Here is a 20,871-nt window from a genome sequence, read left to right on the forward strand (position 1 = left end):
AACCTATCAGTATATCCAAAAGTGGTGTCCTGTGTACCCTGGCCTAAAGATGTATTTTTGATTCCTTCAGCCTTCTAAGTTTGGTATTGTGGCACCAACATGCTGCCCATGTGCATGCAGAGCCATGAGTTCCTGAGTCAAAATAGTCATGTAACAGTCTTTCTGTTTTTGTTTGACTTGTAAAGTGTTTCAGTGAAAATGATTAGAGATCATGGCCCAGTTTGGTGAGCAGTCCATCAGCACTTGTTTGCCTTAAAGCTATCCGTCAGGCTGATTACATTATGGGTACTTCACAGTTACGTGGGGTGGATATCTTGAATGGATATTGTATGGTTCTCCTTCTTCTATTTCTTATTCTGGGTTGCTCATCCTATCTACAAAATACTTTTTATTTACAAACAAATGAGAGCAAAAAGAATAAAGTATGTACTTGATTGGAAGTTATGTATTTTTAATATATTTTACTTTTTTTCCATTGTGTTTACTTCATTTCTCTTCCCTTTAATTCATATTTCCTTCTCAGTCTGTTCTCATCATCTCTGGACTGAAACTGACACAGTGCTTACCAATATACTACCGTTGACCTCTTAGTATCTCTGACAACTCCCCCTTCATCTTTGTCTTGCTTTCAGCAGATGGGCATCTCTATTTCTGTGGTCTGAGTGGTCTGCCCTTCCTTTCAACCTTCTCAAACCTATCCCTCTTTCCCTCCTGATAAAGGAACTAGTAGTTCTGAAAGATAAGACAGTTTCTTATACTTTTGTGTCTTTATCAGCAGTACTGAGGATTTTGCCTGCTGAAGGTAGGTACCCACTCTGTATTGTAGTTCTGTTTCCTCATACATAGTACACTTGATCAGCTGCATGTGATCATGTTTTAAGAAAATTTATATTAATAGTCTGTAAATGTACTTTTCCATATAATTATGAAATTATATACAAAAGATGTGCAAAAAATGTTACAGACTCAACTCAACTAAGCTAATCCAGTGTAAATTGAATTTTTTGTAGGGTAGAATGGTGCATTAAGGGAGAAAATGTCTAATACTCTTTATGAACAGGTATGTTGGTGTCATTGAGGGCGAACTGCACGATTCTCTTACCTTACATAAAAGAGGAGAAGATGGGCGTTATGTCCGGCGGATCAGCAATGTGAAACAACGTGTTGCTGATGTATATGTGCCACCGCATCTGTATGGACAGTTAGCTCAACATGAAGCTGGTTTTAGAATGCTTCTGGATGGGGGTCATTTGAGCTCCTATTTTCAGGTACAAAGGACTCAATGTAAAGGAATTTCTTAGATAAATCTTCAGCATGTCTGTTTGTCTAAGTAGAGTATACTTTCTGAATGTTTCGCCATCATCTTCATTATGCATGACTGCAGTAATGCAAAGTCATTTGTTTTGTTCAGAATCATATAATTTTTCATTTGAAATTTGAAAGAATGCCTCATTTGTTGTTTACCACTGTTATGACATTTTGTCAGTTCTACAAAATCACTGAACAACAAAATGTTTGAAATCTGTAATGCTTAGGTAACAGTGCTAGATAAGAGTGATCATTCTAAAAGTTTAATAACTGTGACTCTGTTCAGTAACTGAAAATACTAGCAGTTGCAAGGTCTCATAGAACAGCAAACGCTTCTCACAAATGCGATTCGTGATTTCGTCGCGGCATCAAATGCGGGGCATCTCTCGTCGTTCTCTCTACCCTCCTTTTCCTCCTAATGACGAGACGGCGGAAGACTGGTCTGATTATGAAAAACGTCTTCGACAGCACTTCTTGGCATTTCATGTCGCGGATGACCAAACATGTAATTACTGAGGTAAGTCTCTGTTCCTTTCATGGATTTCACATCAAATGTATCAGTTGTTGTTGCAATTGGCTCCTTTGAAAGATCCTGCGTCTTTGTCCTTTGCTGAAATGTGCTCACTTCTGTCCATCTATTTTCAAAAGCATATGCATGTGGTAGCCTCTCGTTGCCTTTTATCATTGTCAAAAACAACCGAATCAATCCTATTGCGCTTGGGCTGCTGAACTTCACGGCATCAGTAGAAAGTGTCAATTTGTTACTGAAGTTCACAGAGAATCCTACGCCGATTCCATGGTATGGGATGCTATTATCCGATCGGTGCCCAACAAAGAAGTTAGGCAATGTCTACATCTACATCCACATCCACATCCACACTCCGCAAGCCACCTGACGGTGTGTGGCGGAGGGTTCTCCCTTCTATTCCAGTCTCGTATTGTTCGTGGAAAGAAGGATTGTCGGTATGCCTCTGTGTGGGCTCTAATCTATCTGATTTTATCCTCATGGTCTCTTCGCGAGATATACGTAGGAGGGAGCAATATACTGCTTGACTCTTCGGTGAAGGTATGTTCTCGAAACTTCAACAAAAGCCCGTACCAAGCTACTGAGCATCTCTCCTGCAGAGTCTTCCACTGGAGTTTATCTATCATCTCTGTAACGCTTTCACGATTACTAAATGATCCTGTAACGAAGCGCGCTGCTCTCCGTTGGATATTCTCTCTCTCTTCTATCAACCCTATCTGGTACGGATCCCACACTGCTGAGCAGTATTCAAGCAGCGGGCGAACAAGCGTACTGTAACCTACTTCCTTTGTACCGGATTGCATTTCCTTAGGATTCTTCCAATGAATCTGTCTGGCTTCTGCTTTACTGACGTTCAACTTTATATGATCATTCCATTTTAAATCACTCCTAATGCGTACTCCCAGATAATTTGTGGCATTAACTGCTTCCAGTTGCTGACCTGCTATATCGTAGCTAAATGATAAGGGATCTTTTTTTCTGTGTATTCGCAGCACATTACACTTGTCTACATTGAGATTCAATTGCCATTCCCTGCACCATGTGTCAATTCGCTGCAGATCCTCCTGCATTTCAGTGCAATTTTCCATTGTTACAACCTCTCGATATACCACAGCATCATCCGCAAAAAGCCTCAGTGAACTTCCGATGTCATCCAGAAGGTCATTTATGTATATTGTGAATAGCAACGGTCGTACGACACTCCCCTGCGGCACACCTGAAATCACTCTTACTTCGGAAGACTTCTCTCCATTGAGAATGACATGCTGCGTTCTGTTATCTAAGAACTCTTCAATCCAATCACACAATTGGTCTGATAGTCCATATGCTCTTACTTTGTTCATTAAACGACTGTGGGGAACTGTATTGAACGCCTTGCGGAAGTCAAGAAACACGGCATCTACCTGTGAACCCGTGTCTATGGCCCTCTGAGTCTCGTGGACGAATAGCGCGTGCTGAGTTTCACACGACCGTCTTTTTCGAAACCCATACTGATTCCTACAGAGTAGATTTCTAGTCTCCAGAAAAGTCATTGTACTCAACATAATACGAGTTCTAAAATTCTACAACTGATCCACGTTAGAGATATAGGTCTATAGTTCTGCACATCTGTTCGACGTCCCTTCTTGGAAACGGAGATGACGTGTGCCCCTTTCCAATCCTTTGGAACGCTACGCTCTCCTAGAGACCTATGGTACACCGCTGCAAGAAGGGGGGCAAGTTCCTTCGCGTACTCTGTGTAAAATCGAACTGGTATCCCATCAGATCCAGCGGCCTTTCCTCTTTTGAGTGATTTTAATTGTTTCTCTATCCCTCTGTCGTCTATTTCGATATCTACCATTTTGTCATCTGTGCGACAATCTAGAGAAGGAACTACTGTGCAGTCTTCCTCTGTGAAACAACGTGCCCTTCAGTTGACGTCCTATCCATCGCTCAGTCTTTTGAAATTTCTCGCGCCGCTGGAGCGCAAATAGAGGCATGGTGTGACGTCAGGGAAATACAACCTCTGTGTGCTGTTGACGAAGCGTGTGGTGTGTCCCCGCCGGCCGACGTGGCCACAGTACACTCCCAAGCGCAGCCTTGGCCTAACCGTAAACAACCCTCTAAGAAACTGCAGCAAAACCCACGGCAACTTCCTTCATGTCCGTGGTGTTTTACGAAACATTCACGAGAGGATTGTTCACAACGTTGGGCCATGTGTCACAGCTGCAAGAAAAGAGGTCATGTGTCATCCGTTTGCAAATCTGAACGCATACTTGATGTTCATGAACATGGCCCTGATTCTGATTGTGTGTTGTCTGTCAATTCTACTTCTTCCCTTTCGGGGAAGTTATTCCTCACTGTCCAAATACTTGGTCGAGATGTTCGCATGCAGGTGGATACTAGTTGTGCGGCCACTATCATCAATTCTCAGACGTATCTTCAGTTGGGTTTTCCAATCCTGTCCTCTGTCACTAGGCAATTACAGACTTACAATAAACAGAAGATATCTCTCTTAGTACAATTTGATGCTGAGGTATCTTACAAATCTGTCATTTGCACTGTTCCCATATTTGTGGTCAACCATAGTAATGCGGAGAATCTTTTTGGTTTCGATGCCTTTTGCGTTTTTGGTTTCTCCATAAGTGAGTCTGTCAATATCGTCTCTGATGCTATTCCTTATGCTCAATTGGATTCCTTGTCGACGACATTTTCGTCCCTTTTTTTCTCCTGAGTTAGGCCATGCAAACGACTGTGAAGCTCATATCATGCTCAAACCCACTGCTCGGCATAACTTTTTTTTGGGCTCGGCCCATTCCTGTGGCCCTTCGTGATCAGATCAAACGGGAGCTGGATCGTCTCACTGGTTCCGAAGTCTTGCTTCCTGTCACTTCCAGTGAGTGGTCCTCTCCTGTTGTTGTCGTTGCTAAGCCAAATGGTGATATTCGTCTCTGTGGCGATTTCAAAGCCACTGTAAATGCTCAATGCCTTATCGACACTTGCCCTATGCCTTGACCTTAAGAATTGTTCACTAAACTTGCTGGAGGCCAGTATTTTTCTAAACTTAACCTGTCAGAAGCTTATCATCAACTTCCTCTCGATGCTGCTTCCCGGCAGATTCTGGTCCTTAACACGCCTTTCGGCCTCTATCCATACCAACAAGTGCTATTTGGGGTTGCCTGCGCCCCTGCTCTCTTTCAGCGATTCTTGGAACAATTATTGCTCCCTGTCCCTGGGTGTATAAATTACATGGATGACATTTTTGTCACTGGCTCCACCACTGAAGAACATCTTCAAAATCTCCGCACACTTTTTCATGTCTTACAGACAGCTGGTCTTAAGTGTAATCTTCAGAAATCAAAATTTTTTCAGGCATCTATCATGTACTTGGTGTTTCAACTCTCTCAGGATGGTATTCGTCCACTTCAGCAAACTGTCGCTGCGATCGATGCCCTTCCTTGCCCTACATCTGTTAAGGAACTGCAGGCCTTCTTGGGGAAAATAGCATACTATCACAGGTTTTTACCATCTGCTGCTTCGGTGGCTCAGCCGTTGCGTCACCTGTTGCATAAAAACATGCCTTTTCACTGGTCCGCATCATGCAATGCAGCTTTCCAGAAATTGAAGACTATGCTGAAACAGGCCCCGTGCCTGGCTACTTATCGACCTGGCCAACATCTTGTTCTTGCCATGGACGCCTCTCAATACGGGGTTGGTGCAGTCCTTCTTGTGCACCGTTTTTCTGACGGTTCTGAACAACCCATTGCTTATGCCTCCAAAACGCTCACGGATGCCCAACAAAAGTATTCTCAAATTGAAAAAGAAGCTTTGGCCATTATTTATGCTCTTCATAAGTTTGGTGTTTTTCTCTATGGATCCAAATTTCATCTTGTTACAGATCACAAACCACTTGTTTCCTTCTTTCATTCATCAACGTCGTTTCCCGACAAGGCTGCACACTGCCTCCAGCATTGGGCTCTTTATTTGTCTCGTTTCAATTATGAGATTCATTTCCGGCTGACGGTTAAACATGCGAATGCTGATGCACTGTCTCGCCTTCCCATGGGTCCTGATCTGGCATTTGATTGGGACGAACTTTTGTGTTTCCACCTGGATGTTGCCGAGCAGCGGGTTGTGGACGGGTTCCCCATCACCGGGGACCGGCTGGCGGCTGCTACGGTTTCTGACCCTACCCTCTCCCGGGTTTTATGCTGTATTCGGAAGGGTTGGCCAGATCATCTGTCTGCTAAGACTTCTGATCCATTGCGGAACTACTACACTTTGCGTTACTGCCTCACGGCTAGGGATGGTGTTATCCTCCTTTCCACTGACAATGCTTCACCGCGTGTTGTGGTACCTGCGTCTTTGCGGGCTTCGGTATTGCGCCTCCTTTACCTGGGGTGTCTCTCACACAAAATCTCTGTTGCGCCGTCATGTGTACTGGCCCAGCATCGACTCTGAAATCGCATGCATGGTCGCTGCCTGCGGCCGTTGTGCATCACAGGCCGCCGCCCCAAAGTCATCTTTGTCACTGTGGCCTTCGCCTGAGAAGCCCTGGGAGCGTATTCATGCTGACTTTGCGGGACCTTTTTTAGGTGCTTATTGGCTTCTCGTTATTGACGCGTACTCTAGCTTTCCTTTCATTGTCCGTTGCACGTCGTCTACCACCACTGAAACCACGAATGCTCTAGCTCGGATTTTCACTTTGGAAGGCTTTCCCTCTACTCTTGTTACTGAGAATATTCTGCAATTTACCTCTTCCGATTTTGCGGATTTTTGTGCCCGTCACAGCGTCATGCATGTCACGGCCCCTCCGTTCCATCCACAGTCAAACGGTGAAGCTGAACGACTGGTCTGCACATTTAAGGCTCAGATGAGGAAACTCCTGACTTCTTCTGCTGCTGATGATGCACTTCTCCAATTTCTGGCTTCTTACTGTTTCACCCCCATGGGCGACCACAGCCCAGCTGAGCTCTTACATGGCCAACAGCCCTGCACGCTACTTCATCTTCTGTGGCCTCCCACCTCATGGCCGTGGGTGCCTTCGCTTGCCGGTTCACCGCCGGCGACCTTGTATGGGTACAGGGATATGGTAGACAGCCAAAGTGGAGTCCTGGCCGCATCTTACAACACCATGGCCAACGCCTGTATGAAATCCAGACGGACATGGGTGTTGCAGTGCGTCATTCAGACCAGCTTTGGCCTCATGTGCCAGCAACTCCTGTTCCAGATGCTGCTACACCACCTTTGGCTCTACCTGATGCTCGGGACCCTGGAATCTCTCATTACTCACAATGCAGTCCTCTCACCATCATATCGGTGACAGCACAAGAACTGACACCAGCAGGAGACGTGGCCATGCAGGAACCAGATGACCATCTGTCGGAGCAACTCTACTCGCCTCCTTCTCCTACGGACACGGAAACATCGCCCATGTCTCCTGTTATAACAACTGGACTTGCCGCAATGGGCAGATTGGTGCACGGGGCCCCAGCAGATTCGACCCCCACATCTCCTGTCATCTCGACGCATTATCATCGGGGACACTTCTGTCCGTACTGGATGCCTCCTCCTCGAGACTTTTAGGCCAGTCAAACACCACCTATGGACGTTAGCAATCTACAGGCCACCTCCACAAGACCTGTGCAAAAACTGCAAAAGGGGGGAAAGTGTTGTGACTCGCCAATCTTTCAAAGTGCCGACACACAGTTACGCGCATCCTCTACATGCGGCGCTGTCTGCCAGCCATGCAGCAGCAGCGCCACCTAAGCGGCCAGCCAGCCAGCCAGCAGCCGCTAGACTCGGACTCAGTTATGATTTGACTGTTAAAGAGTATCCACGTCTTACTCTGTTTGCTTGGTCTGTGACTTACATGTATTGCGTCGTCCTTGAAATATATTTTTTCAACTTGGAGTTATAACATACATAAACGTATTAGTTAGCACCTATGATACTTCAATAGCTTCTAACTGCATAGGAACACTTATGAAGGAATTTTCCACTGGAAGAGGAGTAATGCAGGGTGACCCTATATCCATGAAACTATTTATAGCAGTTCTTGAAATGGCTAATTCCAATATTATTTGGAAAGGGGAATTGGAATAAATGAGAAGAGACTCACTAATATAAGATCAGCAGGTAGGTCTAGCTAAAAATATGATGCATTCTCAATAAAGGATTTTTCCGATAGTTGTTAAAAACTGGGCCTTAAGATAAACCTATCCAATACAAATACAAGGAGTATTCAACTAGCCATGCAATACTTTTTTCTCAGCCAATTTCAGTTGAAAAAATCAGGAACTTGTTGTGGGACATCATGGAAGATTCCCACTTCATAAAGTTCCGATATGTGGCGGCGCTATACATAGCCTTCAGAATGGTGTGTGTAATGGAGGTATGTTCCAAGCAGAGAGCTGTAATTGACTTTCTTTTGGCACAAAGCTAGAGCATCACAAATATTCACAGGTGGTTGCACAATATCTACAGAGACCTGGATGTGAAGAAAACACAGTGAGTCATTCGATGAGGTGTGTCTCATCATCCAAAGTTGCACAAACCTGTCCGATCTCCTACGTGCTGGCCACCTGCAAACAACTGTGACTCCTACAATGTTGGAACGTGTAGCCACTCTCATTTGAGGTGATCAACAGATCACAATAAAACACCCAGTTGCATAACTGCATGTCTCTGTTGGTAGTGCTGACACACTAGCTCACCAGTTGCGTTACTGAAAGTTGTGTGGCCACTGGGTTCCTCCTTGCCTAACAGAAGGCCACAAAGAGCAACAAAGGACCATATTTGCAGAATTTCTTGCTTATTACAAGGCTGATCGTGACAGATTTTTGTGAACATAATCACATTTGATGGAACATGGATTCCTCACTTCAAACCAGAAACAAAACAACAATGCCTGGAGTGGCAGCACACCGCCTCTCCTCCGAAGAAAAAGTTGAAAACCACATCTTTAGCTGGTAGACCCAGGGCAATGGTCTTCTGGGTCTCTGAAGGGCATATTCTCTTTGATTTCCTACTTCATGATGCAACAATAGACTCTGAAGAGTATTGTGCTACTCTCAGGAAATTGAAGAAATGATTTCAGCGTGTGCATTCCCACAAAAATGCAAATGAACGTATAAATCTCCATGACAACACAAGCCCTCACAGAAGTCTGTATACCCGAGAGTAGCTCACAAAACTTCATTGGACTATTCTTCCCCATCCTCTCTACAGCCCCGATCTCGCACTTTCTGACTTGCATCTGTTTGGCCAAATGAAGTGTGCGAAGCAGTATGTTTATGATGGGGAGGTTATTGATGTAGAAAGACATTGGCTCCAACATTGGCCAGTAGAGTGATACCATGTGGGTATACAAGCCCTCCCAGTAAGTTGAGGTAAGGGTATCAGATTGAATGGAAATTATGTTGGAAAATAGAGTTTTGTGGCCAAAAGAGTAGGGAATAGTATGATGTATTGGAATCCTGAATAAAACTCACTTGCTTTCAGAATAAAAAAACTATTTGTGTTACATATTGAACACCCATCATATATACATAACAAAGGGTAACTGCAAAACAAATAATATTGAAAAGTTGTTTAAAAATTGTTAATGAATATGTTTATCTGAGATCCTGTAATTTTCTACCAAATCTAGCTTGGTTGGAGGGATTATGTAAGAAATGCAACCAGTTTAAACCCAGTATGCCAACAAACTTAAAAATACAATAAATAAATAACTAATAAAAAATTTATTTTTGAACAGTGTGTTCTTCCCACACTAACATCTGGCTGTGAATTTTTTATTTTAAAAGAGTTTTTCAGAAGAAAACTTTGGACAGCTCAGTGAGCTATGGAAATGTCTCTCCTAGGTCTCATTAAGGAAGATGGGAAAAGAAATGAAGTCATAAGAGCAATAACATGTCCAAAAGAACAGACACCACAGTATATAATTGAGGTGAGGACAGCTAATGATCACTTCAGTGCAGATGCATACCAGGCCTGAACTCGTAAAGAAATTTGTGAATAGCCGCAAGCAATGAGAATAATGGGCGAGGGGCACTATATTAGTAGTGTGTGGATAAAGCGAGAATTTGGGTCTGATGGGAGGCATAGTCCACACAGTAGTGATGACCACTGTGTTTGGATGGTCCAGTGATGAGTGCATCAGCCTAGGAAGCCGGAGAACTGGGTTCGAATCATGGTCCAGCACAAGTTTTCGACATTCCCAATTGATTTAAATCGGTGTCCATTCGCAGCCAATGTCTGTAATTCCTTTGTATCTTAACATATGTATATTGCTTGGGATATTTGGTATTAATTTTTATTGAAACTCCGTGGCAGAGTAAAACTGTGTGCCTGACCGAGACTCGAACTCGGGACCTTTGCCTTTCGCGGGCAAGTGCTCTACCATCTGAACTACCGAAGCACGACTCACGCCCGGTACTCACAGCTTTACTTCTGCCAGTATCTCGTCTCCTACCTTACAAACTTTACAGAAGCTCTCCTGCGAACCTTGCAGAACTAGCACTCCTGAAAGAAAGGATATTGCGGAGACATGGCTTAGCCACAGCCTGGGGGGAGGTTTCCAGAATGAGAGTTTCACTCTGCAGCGGAGTGTGCGCTGATATGAAACTTCCTGGCAGATTAAAACTGTGTGCCCGACTTGATCGGGCGCACAGTTTTAATCTTCCAGGAAGTTTCATATCAGCGCACACTCCGCTGCAGAGTGAAAATCTCATTCTAATTTTTATTGGTTTCCATTGGCAAATCTGGTGAAAGTTGCTGTTGTGACATAGTATTGCTCATATATTGGCCATTGGCTCTTGACACCTGTCGGTGCTTCCTGCTGCAGCAGTGTGGTGTTTATGCCATGTGGTGAGGCAATCTCGGTAAGCAAGATCAGCCTACTTGTCTATAACAACTGGCAACCAAGACAGTGAGAGGTTGTAACACCCATTGTGATTTCATGTTGAAGAAGTCACAGTATTAAATATCCCCAGCAGTAAGCATCTATTGTTCCTTTGTATGCCAAGACACCCAGCAAATTTTAAATACTATATATTTTTTAAAGCAGTAACTACAAACTACAGTCTGTCACCTTTATGAAGACAGCAAGGAATATCAGCCAAAAAATAACTGTGTTTAATCACACATGACACTGTCACACATTTAAATAAATTGTATTGGAATGAACTTTGGGTGCGAAAGTCTATGATACTGAATAACTAACCTGTCTGGATAGGTATTGCACAGTGGCACATTTAAGTTAAAAGCACTAAGGGGAAAAAAATCTTGCATTTCTAAAGAGGTATCAAGATTTCAATTAATAGCTAAGTTTCTAGGGGTATGCATCAGCCTCTGTTCCACCAAAGCAATAATCATTGCCAGTGGGCAGACTGAGCCCTGCTGCATGACAGAATTAACCATTTTCACAGTAGGCTCGATGGCACTAACAGGAGATTGATGATCCTGCATGTATTGTTAGGTAGCAAACCGATGAGAATTGACTGGGAGAAGATCAGCAGACTGACATAGTTCCAAACCAACGTATCAAATACAACTGTGTCTGGCCACCAAAAGCCGAAATTGACCTGACTGTCACCACATGCTCGCAATGAAATGCCCATCATCAACACATCTGGATGCTTGTGAACCTGTTCAAATGAACCAGCTGCACAAGTGGTAACCAAAGGGCTCAAGTTCGTAGTGACTCCAAAATGGGTACGCACATATGAAGTAATAGTGTTGTTAGATATCTCGCTTCATGACCTACCCAGGGCACCAGATAGAAGCAGAGTACATCAGTCATGAGACAATCCATACTGTGCCATGTGCAAAGCCAGCGTAAGCTAATATCTCAAAGGAAGAATGCCATGCCATGTTATAACATAGGAATTTTATACTATTACAAGCTGGCAAGGCTAAAACATCTGTGATTATGAACTTAAGTGCGACACTACTCCCAAAATAATTAGGCAGACACATACTTTAGTTAGAAACTCGAGATTACAGTATGGCACAGCAAGAATGGTCATCCCTCAAGACCCAACAGCACTGAGGATCTATGTAGTACCTAAAGGTACCCAAGGAAGCACACCCGTTAAGGCCCGTAGTTAATTTTGTTAATTTGCCTACATACCTGCCAACAAAATTCTTAAAGAACAAACTGGAAATCTGATGAGTCATACAGAATCATATGCTCAGGACTCTATACATTTCATCATGCACTTAAAGGGGCTACCAATTTCGCTCCTTAATGATGAACTTCAATGACAAATCCTTGATTAATGATATACCAGTACAGGATGTAATGAATACTTTACAAGAGCACATTACACTGAATACATGTTACCTCATGTGGGACTGCCTGATGACCACTAACTTGAAGTGGAAAGGCAACTTTTGTGAACAGAGAAATGATGTGGTAAGGGGCACTCCCTTCTCTCACCAATAGCTGGAGACCTTTTGACGGAAGCTTCATGGTGGAAATTGAAAAGGACAGTATGCCACATTTTCTGAGTGTGGTAGTCAGTAGGAAATTTGACAGGTAGTTTAGATGCAGAGTGTTCAGAAAGTCAAAAAGCGTGGAAAGATACCTGAACAGTCTGTCTCATTATCACACCAAATCAGATCATCTTCGTGATTCATATATTTATGACACTCTTGTATCTTGCTGCTAGTGCATGTGAGTGATTGTGCACCAAGTGTGGGGTCCCCATGCACGTATGCTCGAATCAGGTGCCAACTGTATCAGCATGGGTCGGCCGCTGGAGACCACCTGTAGGAGGCGGGCATGTGGCGCGGTCTCCACTGCACCGTCCGCTGGTGACTCACATGTATATATATGTGTGCAGAGTGGCGCTGACTGACCCTCTCTATTTTGATCCAGTTATATCACTCACATCTGTTGTTCTGTGTCTTGTTATGTGTGGATTCATGAGTAGCTGATTTCTGTTATTGTTTTCAGAGGTTTATGAATAAAGCTATATTTGTGTTACGTGGCTCAGTTTTGTGTATTACTTAGTTACTACATGACTGGCAATGAATTTGGAATAGTTTCCGTATGTGCAGTCTTTAAGTACAGTTCCGTTAAGTTAGTCATTGTGGATGCTGTGCTACCAGCCCTGATTGAACAGCTTACTTCGGCAGTGACTACTTTGTCGGCTTCCATTAACATCCACCCAGTTTTCCTCCATATGATGATTCAGCTGTGGATTGGGAAGCTTACAAAAAAAGACTCGGACAGCATTTTCTGGCTGTCGGTGTGACAGACTCAGATTTGTGCAAAGCCTCCTTCCACTCACAGATTCACCTTAAAATGTATCAATTACTGTGTCAGCTTGCCTCATTACAAGAACTCTGCAAACGAACGCATGTCCTAGCCACATGAGTTGGGGAAGTTTCTGGAATAGCGGGTGACCAAATTGAAAAGTTGGTCAATGTGACAGTAGTGTCAAAAGATGCCCACTAGGACGACAGATAGCTTGCACGAGAAAGCAGCAGTGGTGGTGGTAAACATGTTGGGCCCAGTGTTGAGCAGCCCAAGGCTGGCCCAAGCATCCAGACCGTCACAGCACCAGCATCAAAAGTCTCTGTTTCCATCTTTTCTCTTATGTTTTGTCCAGCACAAACAATCGACATGCTCTAAGCGCTGGGCCAATTGTAATGCTTGCCACATTGCTGATACTGGGGTTGAGATGGACGCATTTCAGGCATTTGGGTTTTCTATCACCAACGAAGTTCACCTTTTGTCTGATCAGGTATCTTATTCTCATTTAGAAACATTGTGTGAGGAGTTTTCAAACTTGTTTTTGGAAAGTATAGGGTGCACTATGAATTTTTTTGCTCATATTTCTTTGAAATCCACAGCTCGGCCTCATTTTTGTCATGTGTATCCTATTCCTATTGCCCTGAAAGATCAAGTGTAAGCAGAATTGGACAGACTTCAGTCTGTAATGGTGGCGCAACCTGTTATGGCTAGTGAATGGTTGTGTCTACTGGTTGTAGTTGGAAGCTGTTGGGGAAACTTCACCTCTTTGGCAACTTCAGTACTAGCATCAGCGTGCAGTCGATCATGGATGCGTATCCTCTTTGATGCCGGAAGGACCTATTGGCAAAAATGTAGGGTGGCCAGTATTTTTCTAAAATTGATTTGTATGAAGCATATCTGCGGATCCCTGTGGACAAAGAGTTCTGGCGAGTTCTGGTTTTGAATACTCCTTTTGGTCTCTGGCAACATTTGTGCCTTCCTTTTGGTATGGCCAGTGCCCCTGCTATTTCAAGTGATTTTTAGAGCAACTGATTATGCCTGTCCTGGGTTGTGTAATTATCTGTATGATATTGTTGTGACAGGCTCCTCCACAGCCAACCAGTTGAAAAATTTGCGCACTTTGTTACCTGTCTTACAGTCTGCAGGCTTATGGTGTAATGTTGCAAAATCTCAGTTTTTTCAACCTTTTATTGTTTATTTGGGGCTCAAGGTCCAGTGGGATGGGGTCAGACCATATCTCTGCTGTTACATCTGTGCCTCGCTCCTCATCCACAAAGGAGCTTCAGGCCTTCCTAGGAAAGATAACCTACTACAATAAATCTCTGCCGGGAGCAGCCACACTGGTCCACCTGTTGCATGATTTTTTACGCAAGAATGTACCTTTTTACTGGAGCCCGGATTGTGAACATGCTTTTCACATGTTCAAATCCAAACTATTCTGGGACTATTATTAAACTACATTCTCTCTAGATCAGCACATAGTTTTGGTGACTGATGCCTCACATTAGTGCACGGTGATGGTGATGGCTCTGAACGACCTATCGTGTTCACATGTAAATCTCTCACTTTGGCCCAACATCCTTACTCTCTGGTGGAAAAAGAGGCTCTTGTCATAGTCTATGCTCTGTGGGGATTTTTTTGTTCTCTCCAGGTTTCACATTATTACTGAACATAAACCCTTGGTTTCCTTGTTTAACCCTCACACTTCCTTGCCTGAAAAGCCAACACACCACCTACAATGCTGGGTGTTGTTCTTGTCTTGCTCCAATTACAAAATCCGTTTTCAATCTACATCTAAACATGCCAGTGTGGACATCTTGTCCCACCTTCCTGTGGATTCTGATTCCAACTTTGATCTTCAAGTTTCGCTTTGTTTCCGTCTCAATATTGAAATGCAGGATGTGGTCGAGGGTTTACAAATTAGGAGCTTGCGCATATCAGCTGCTGGTTCTCCAACAGGTGGTTCAGTTTGTTCAACGGGACTGGCCAGATACACTGCTCGGTCGGGCTTTGAACAACCTGAGCAACTATTTTTCCTTATAGGATAACCTCTCTGTTTTTGACAGTGTTTTGCTGTTGTCCACAGACAACCTCTCTCCCAGAGTAGTCATATCCACTGCATTACGGTGTGAGGTTCTATGCCTTCTTCAGCAGAGCCATTGGGAGCATTAAACTTTTAGCTAGGAGACATGCTTTTTTGCCCAGGGATTGATGGCAAAATTGTCAGTTTTGAGACAAATTGTGAACAGTGTGCCCAACAACAGGCAGCTCCCAGGGCATCTCTGTCTCCCTGGCCCGCTCCCCTGTATCCATTGTGGGTCTTTTCTTGATTTCCTATTGGCTCTTGGTTGTAGATGCATTTTAACGGTTTCTTTACATTCTCTGGCGTGCATCGACCATGCTGAGGTCACAATTCATATGCTTTTAAGAGATTTTCCTATTGAGTGGTTGCCTTGTATCTTGGTTTCCAATAATGGCTCCCAGTTCATATCCCACACCTTTGAATTGTTTTGTTCTCATCGCGACATAAGTCATGTTATGGCTCCACCATTCCAGCCTCAATCAAATGGTGAGGCAGAGTGACTGGTGGGTACATTCAAGTCACAAATGAAGAAGTTTGTTGTGGATTCTTTGTGGGATGATGTTGTTCTCTGTTTTCTGAGCAACTATTGCTTCACGCCGATAGGAGAGTGGAGCCCAGCTGAGTTGCTTCATGGCTAGCAAGCATACACACTCCTATACCTTCTGCAGCCTGCGCTGCACCTGCCTTGGTTGGGTCCATCTGACTGCTTTGCTCCTGAATCACCGGTGTGCCAGCCCAAGTGGATACCAGGCACTGTTGTCCACCACCAGGGACAACATCTTTATGATGCCCATATGGCTGACGGGCTGGTTGCGCACCACTTTGTTCAGTTGCACGTCCATTCACCACCAGAAGCTACTGGTTTGTGGGTGCGGCCTCCATCACCACAGCCTTTCCCACTACCCTCCATGTGTGGCGGCTTGGGGTTCTTCCAGCCTCGGATCAGTTGTAGCCGTCTGCTGTTCCGGTCAGGGTTTCTCACCTGGCCCCTCATCATCAGCATCATCACCACAGCCATTGTCACAGGTGGGTCCAGCCTCATCTGCTCCACACTTTGACCTGCCTGCTGATGATAACTCGGAGAAGGTGATGGCAACCTCTGGTCCAGTGCTGTTGACAGTCGCCGTGCGGCCCCACTGCCCTCGGGCATGCCCGCGTCCTGCACTTTCTAGCCTTATTCTCCAGTGCATGCCCGGCACAATGTCCTGCCCCCTCCATCGGTATTGGTTGCTGCCACTCCATATCCAATGGATGTCTCTCTCATCGGGCAGCTGGCATCTCCTCCGTTGCCTGGATGCCCAGTTCACACAAGGGAGAGGTGTTCTGTGTATCTTGCTTCTAGTGCATATGAGTGTAAGTACACTGAGTGTGGTGTTGCTGTGCATATGTGCTTGAATCAGCCGCCAACTGTATCAGAGCACCCGACCGCTATAGGCTGCCCAAGGGAGGTGTGCACGTGGCGCAGTCTCAATCGCACAGTCTGTTGGCGACTCACGCATATATATCTGCGGAGCAGGCCTGAGTGATCCTCTCTATGTTATCCAGTTGTACCGCTCACATCAGTTGTTCTGTGCCTTGTCACATGTGGGTTCATGAGAGGTTTATTTCCATTGTTGTTCAGAGGTTTATGAATAAAACCATATACGCGGTTATCTGAATTGGTTTTGTGTATTGCTTACTACAAACAGGGGTTTACTGAGTCAGCAATACTGACAACCAGGAGGGCAAACTCTGCAAGCTACAATCCACTTTCAGGGCAAATGCCCATAGCAAGGGTACCATAAAAAAAAGCTATGGAACAAGGGGGACACAAGATCAAGAGCACGCAGCAAGCACCACCATGACAAATCTCCTGCCTTTGATATGAATGAGGCATTAGTGATAGTGTGGAAAAGATTCTGTGCTGAGAGAGAATGAAACCCACCTACTACAGCAACAATGAGGTAAGGGACTTTCTGGGTTCCACTTAAGATACCGTGAACGAGTTTTACATGCCAGGGGCATGTTAGCTTGGCTATGGTTGTGGACTGGTCTGTATTGGTGTGATGAGATGTCCTTTCAACACACACACACTGATGAGCATTAACAACACACATAGGCATGTCAGCATCCCAAATCAACAGATGTGTAAAGGGAAGACTAGTGCTCTGAGACCGTACAATTTAAAGAAACCATTGTTTTAGTTAGGCAGCAGAACTGTTGAGATATCAAAATGGCTGTCCTAAATGAACTGAGAGTAAGACCACAAACACTTGCCATCTTGGTTGCCAGTTAGTGCAGTCACTACAGACCGACTGTGCCTGCAGAATTGTCCCAACATACACTGTAAATACCGCCAGTGCAGGCTACAGAAATCAGTTACGCTTGGGTGCCACTGCCTACTGTGTCATGAAGGCCACTTTCAATGGATATGCCAGTTACAACCAATAAATATCTACCCCCTTGATTCTGTCACCCAGTCAAAACATGGTATTCCGGAACACCAGCCACTTTCAGATACCATATACACAGCCGATACTACAAAGTACTGTCACTCAGATGAAGAATGCCTAAATAGTAGCTAAAATGTTGGTACTTTTATTACATTTGATGTGGCCCCATACACACGTAAGAATTTTATTGAAATTAAGGATGTTGTCAATCTCTTGAGACAAGCTTCCACTAACCATCAGGAAATATTGGACATATAAAAAAATCTAAGTAATTTCTGACAGGGCTCTCTTATGGGTATACTTCAATCAGTTACAGTTCACATTAATGTTTTGTACTTGTGTACCAGGTGCCAGTGAGTGGCATTAAAATTAATTTCATTATGTCCATTCTCGAACTCCCACCACCACCCCCACTCCCTTCACTGAGCATCTGCTTGCTGATGAAATGCTGAACTAATTCTTCACCTTGTTTCATTCACTCTATTTTCCATGGTAGTTGGAGTTACTGGCATGTTAACATAGTTCTCTGATCATGGCAGATATATGTAAAAACTGTGGTATATCACCTGTATGAATGTATTTAATTTTCCAATCAATTTTTCATGCAGATTGTTCACGTGCAGAATTGCAGTACTGAGAAAGAAATCTTGGAGTTGAAAGCAGCATTGTGGGTATGTGGACATGTAGCCACATCAGTATCTGGCTTATCACTTCTATCAGAGGAAGGTGTTGTGCAAGCAATAGTTAAAATAGCAGAAACTTCTGACGTTTACTCAATTCGTGGTACAGCTGTCTATGTTTTGGGACTGATTGCAACAACATTTCATGGAGCTAATGAACTACGAAAAGCAGGTAAATGCTGTTTATACTTTTATATTGAGCAGTTGTGTATAACAACTAAAGGATACATTTTTATTTAAAATCTTACTTTTATTTTTGTATCTTCAGAATTGTACAATATTTGGTTAAACACAACTCTCATCTTAATTTTTAAAAAAATATATAAAGGTTTTCTTCAGAAGCAAAATAGCACCAGCGATGTTCTTTGTGCTCCTCACAGCAGTACTGGAAATTATTAAAAGGAATATTTATGGGTTGATTTGCCACTCTTTCCATCAGGAAAAGGAGAAGATTAAAGTGATGAGGGAGACCAGGACTCTGAGGTACACCAGAAATGCTGTTCATATTCTGAAGTATCTGCACTAGCAGAATAGAAATGCAGAAAACACAAGTCCAGAAACAATTTATTGGACTCATCAAAACAAAACAATAATACAGTCTCCAAAATAACAACAGACTTGATCCCAACTGGGGATTGTCACAAATATAAAATAACAAATAATAATAAAAAAGACCTGACTGTTCACGGGGAGCAATCACAATAAACAAGTCTACAATGTCAAGATGTTGATCGACTATTCCAAGTCCATCTGCAAGAGATCAGCCAGCTAGAAGAGGCGTCTGGCAGTGGCTGCCAGCCCTGTATACTTCCAAGCGGTGCATCGAACTGCCCTTTGCTGGCAGTGCACCACCCTATAAAGCCTGTTTGGCAGATGTATCTGCTGGTACTATCTGCGATCATGTGCCTGGCATATCAAAGTAGTTTCTGCCCAAGCTGCAATCTGTGGTGAAGCTGTTCTGCAGGCTCTGTGAATGGATAGTGGTCCCTGGCAACCGTTGGTGGGGACCTGGTGTTTGTTGTGTTGTGACTACTGGTAAATATTTATCTTGATAACACAGACGATGTTGGTTTTCCTGGTGTATATAGGCCCTGTGAATTAGGTATCCCATGTTGGTTGGACATGAAGTAGGATGCCGATGCAGTAGGCATTACGATGTATGAAGTGGGCAGCCACAGCAGACTTCACCCCCAACCCCCAAGGGGTGAGTGGAAGGCTCATCTCGACATTGGGCTCCGGGGCCATCGGCCACAGGAGACCTGGGCAGGCACAGGCACAGGCACAGGCACAGGCACAGGCACAGGCACAGGCACAGGCACACGATTCACCTCCATGGGCATAGGGACCACTGCCAGAGGGTCCACCTGGGGTGTGACCGGCGATTGTGGCAGTTGGGAGGGAAGAGGAGCACCGTCATCCCCAAGGGCCGACGGCCGTGGAGATGGCAGAGGAGCCGAGTGCGGACCACACCAGTGGTGAAGTTGCTTGGTGTGCTTCCGGCACACCGTGCTGGTGGTGAAGGTGACTGGCGCCATAGCTTGGCTGATGAGTATGAGACCCTGGCAGGGACCCGCCGGGGACAATTCCATGTAAACACCATTGCCCAGACTGGATCCTGCAGAGAAAAATGGGGCCTTGCCGAAAGCGGAGAAGCTGGGCGGAGAGAAGATGGAAACAGGAGAGACAAGGGGGACCGATGAGGGCGGCCGTGAAGTTTTTCAGCTGGAGATGACCCCTGAACAGTTGATTCGGGTGATGGCCTGCGTCCACCCCCCCGTCTAGTAGACATGCTGCCGGGCAAGCCATTTCATCAGGACAATCCCCAAATGATCAACGTGCAGGAGCTCCAAGGCCCACTGGTGGAGGGAGGGCGGCAGCTCAACCTGCCAACGATCATTATCACCCAAGATGAGGAGGACCCTATCTCTGACAGACAGGTCGTGGCAGCAGTGCCAGTAGGCCTGGACCTCCGGCTGCTGGAACTGATGATGATCTGACATCCACCCATGCTGAACGTGGAGGGTCGAGTCATCTGTAGTGCAGCTAGCTTGGCATCCAGCTGCAAATCAACGACTACCTCAGCAGCGGCGTCATCCTGGGGGAAACCGGCAGCTGGGTCAGCATCGAACTCATGGTTGGCACCCACTGGGAGACAAGAGAGAAGATCCGCGTTGACATGGAGAGCTGTGGCTCAAAAACGGGTGTTGTAGGAATATTCCACGAGGAACAATGTCCAGCACTGGAGACTGCAAGCAGTCCTCATAGGGATGGCGGATGTAGCACCAAACAATGAGACCAGAGGCTTGTGATCAGTGTATGAGGTGAAGCGACAGCTGTAGATGAAACTGTGGAATTTCTTAAACTCAAAGATGCTGGCCAAGGCCGCCTCCTCAATTTTTCTGTAGTTAATTCTGAGCCAGGGATAACGTTTTGGAGATGAAGGCCACCGGGCACTCGACTCTGTCGATGATGTGAGACAAGATGATGTCTGATACGTCAGCCAAGGTGAGAGTCTTGGCAGGATCATAAGGGACCAGGCAAGCTGGCATCAGGTGAGAAGACTTCAAACAGCGGAACACACTATCACAAGCCAGTGA

General features: G+C 44.8%; 1 protein-coding gene across 2 annotated transcripts in view; it reads left to right on the forward strand.

Moving 5' to 3' along the window:
• The window catches only part of LOC124554923 (rapamycin-insensitive companion of mTOR), a 265,312-nt gene that overhangs the window by 148,648 nt on the left and 95,793 nt on the right, over positions 1–20,871 (forward strand). For both annotated transcript variants that reach the window (XM_047128612.1, XM_047128613.1), the window contains 2 exons: positions 1,061–1,268; positions 18,203–18,446. In XM_047128612.1, the coding sequence (XP_046984568.1) occupies positions 1,061–1,268; positions 18,203–18,446 (452 nt within the window). The remainder of the gene's footprint in view (positions 1–1,060; positions 1,269–18,202; positions 18,447–20,871) is intronic.

Source organism: Schistocerca americana, chromosome X (genome assembly GCF_021461395.2).
Source record: "Schistocerca americana isolate TAMUIC-IGC-003095 chromosome X, iqSchAmer2.1, whole genome shotgun sequence".
Classification (NCBI taxonomy): Eukaryota; Metazoa; Arthropoda; class Insecta; order Orthoptera; family Acrididae; genus Schistocerca; species Schistocerca americana.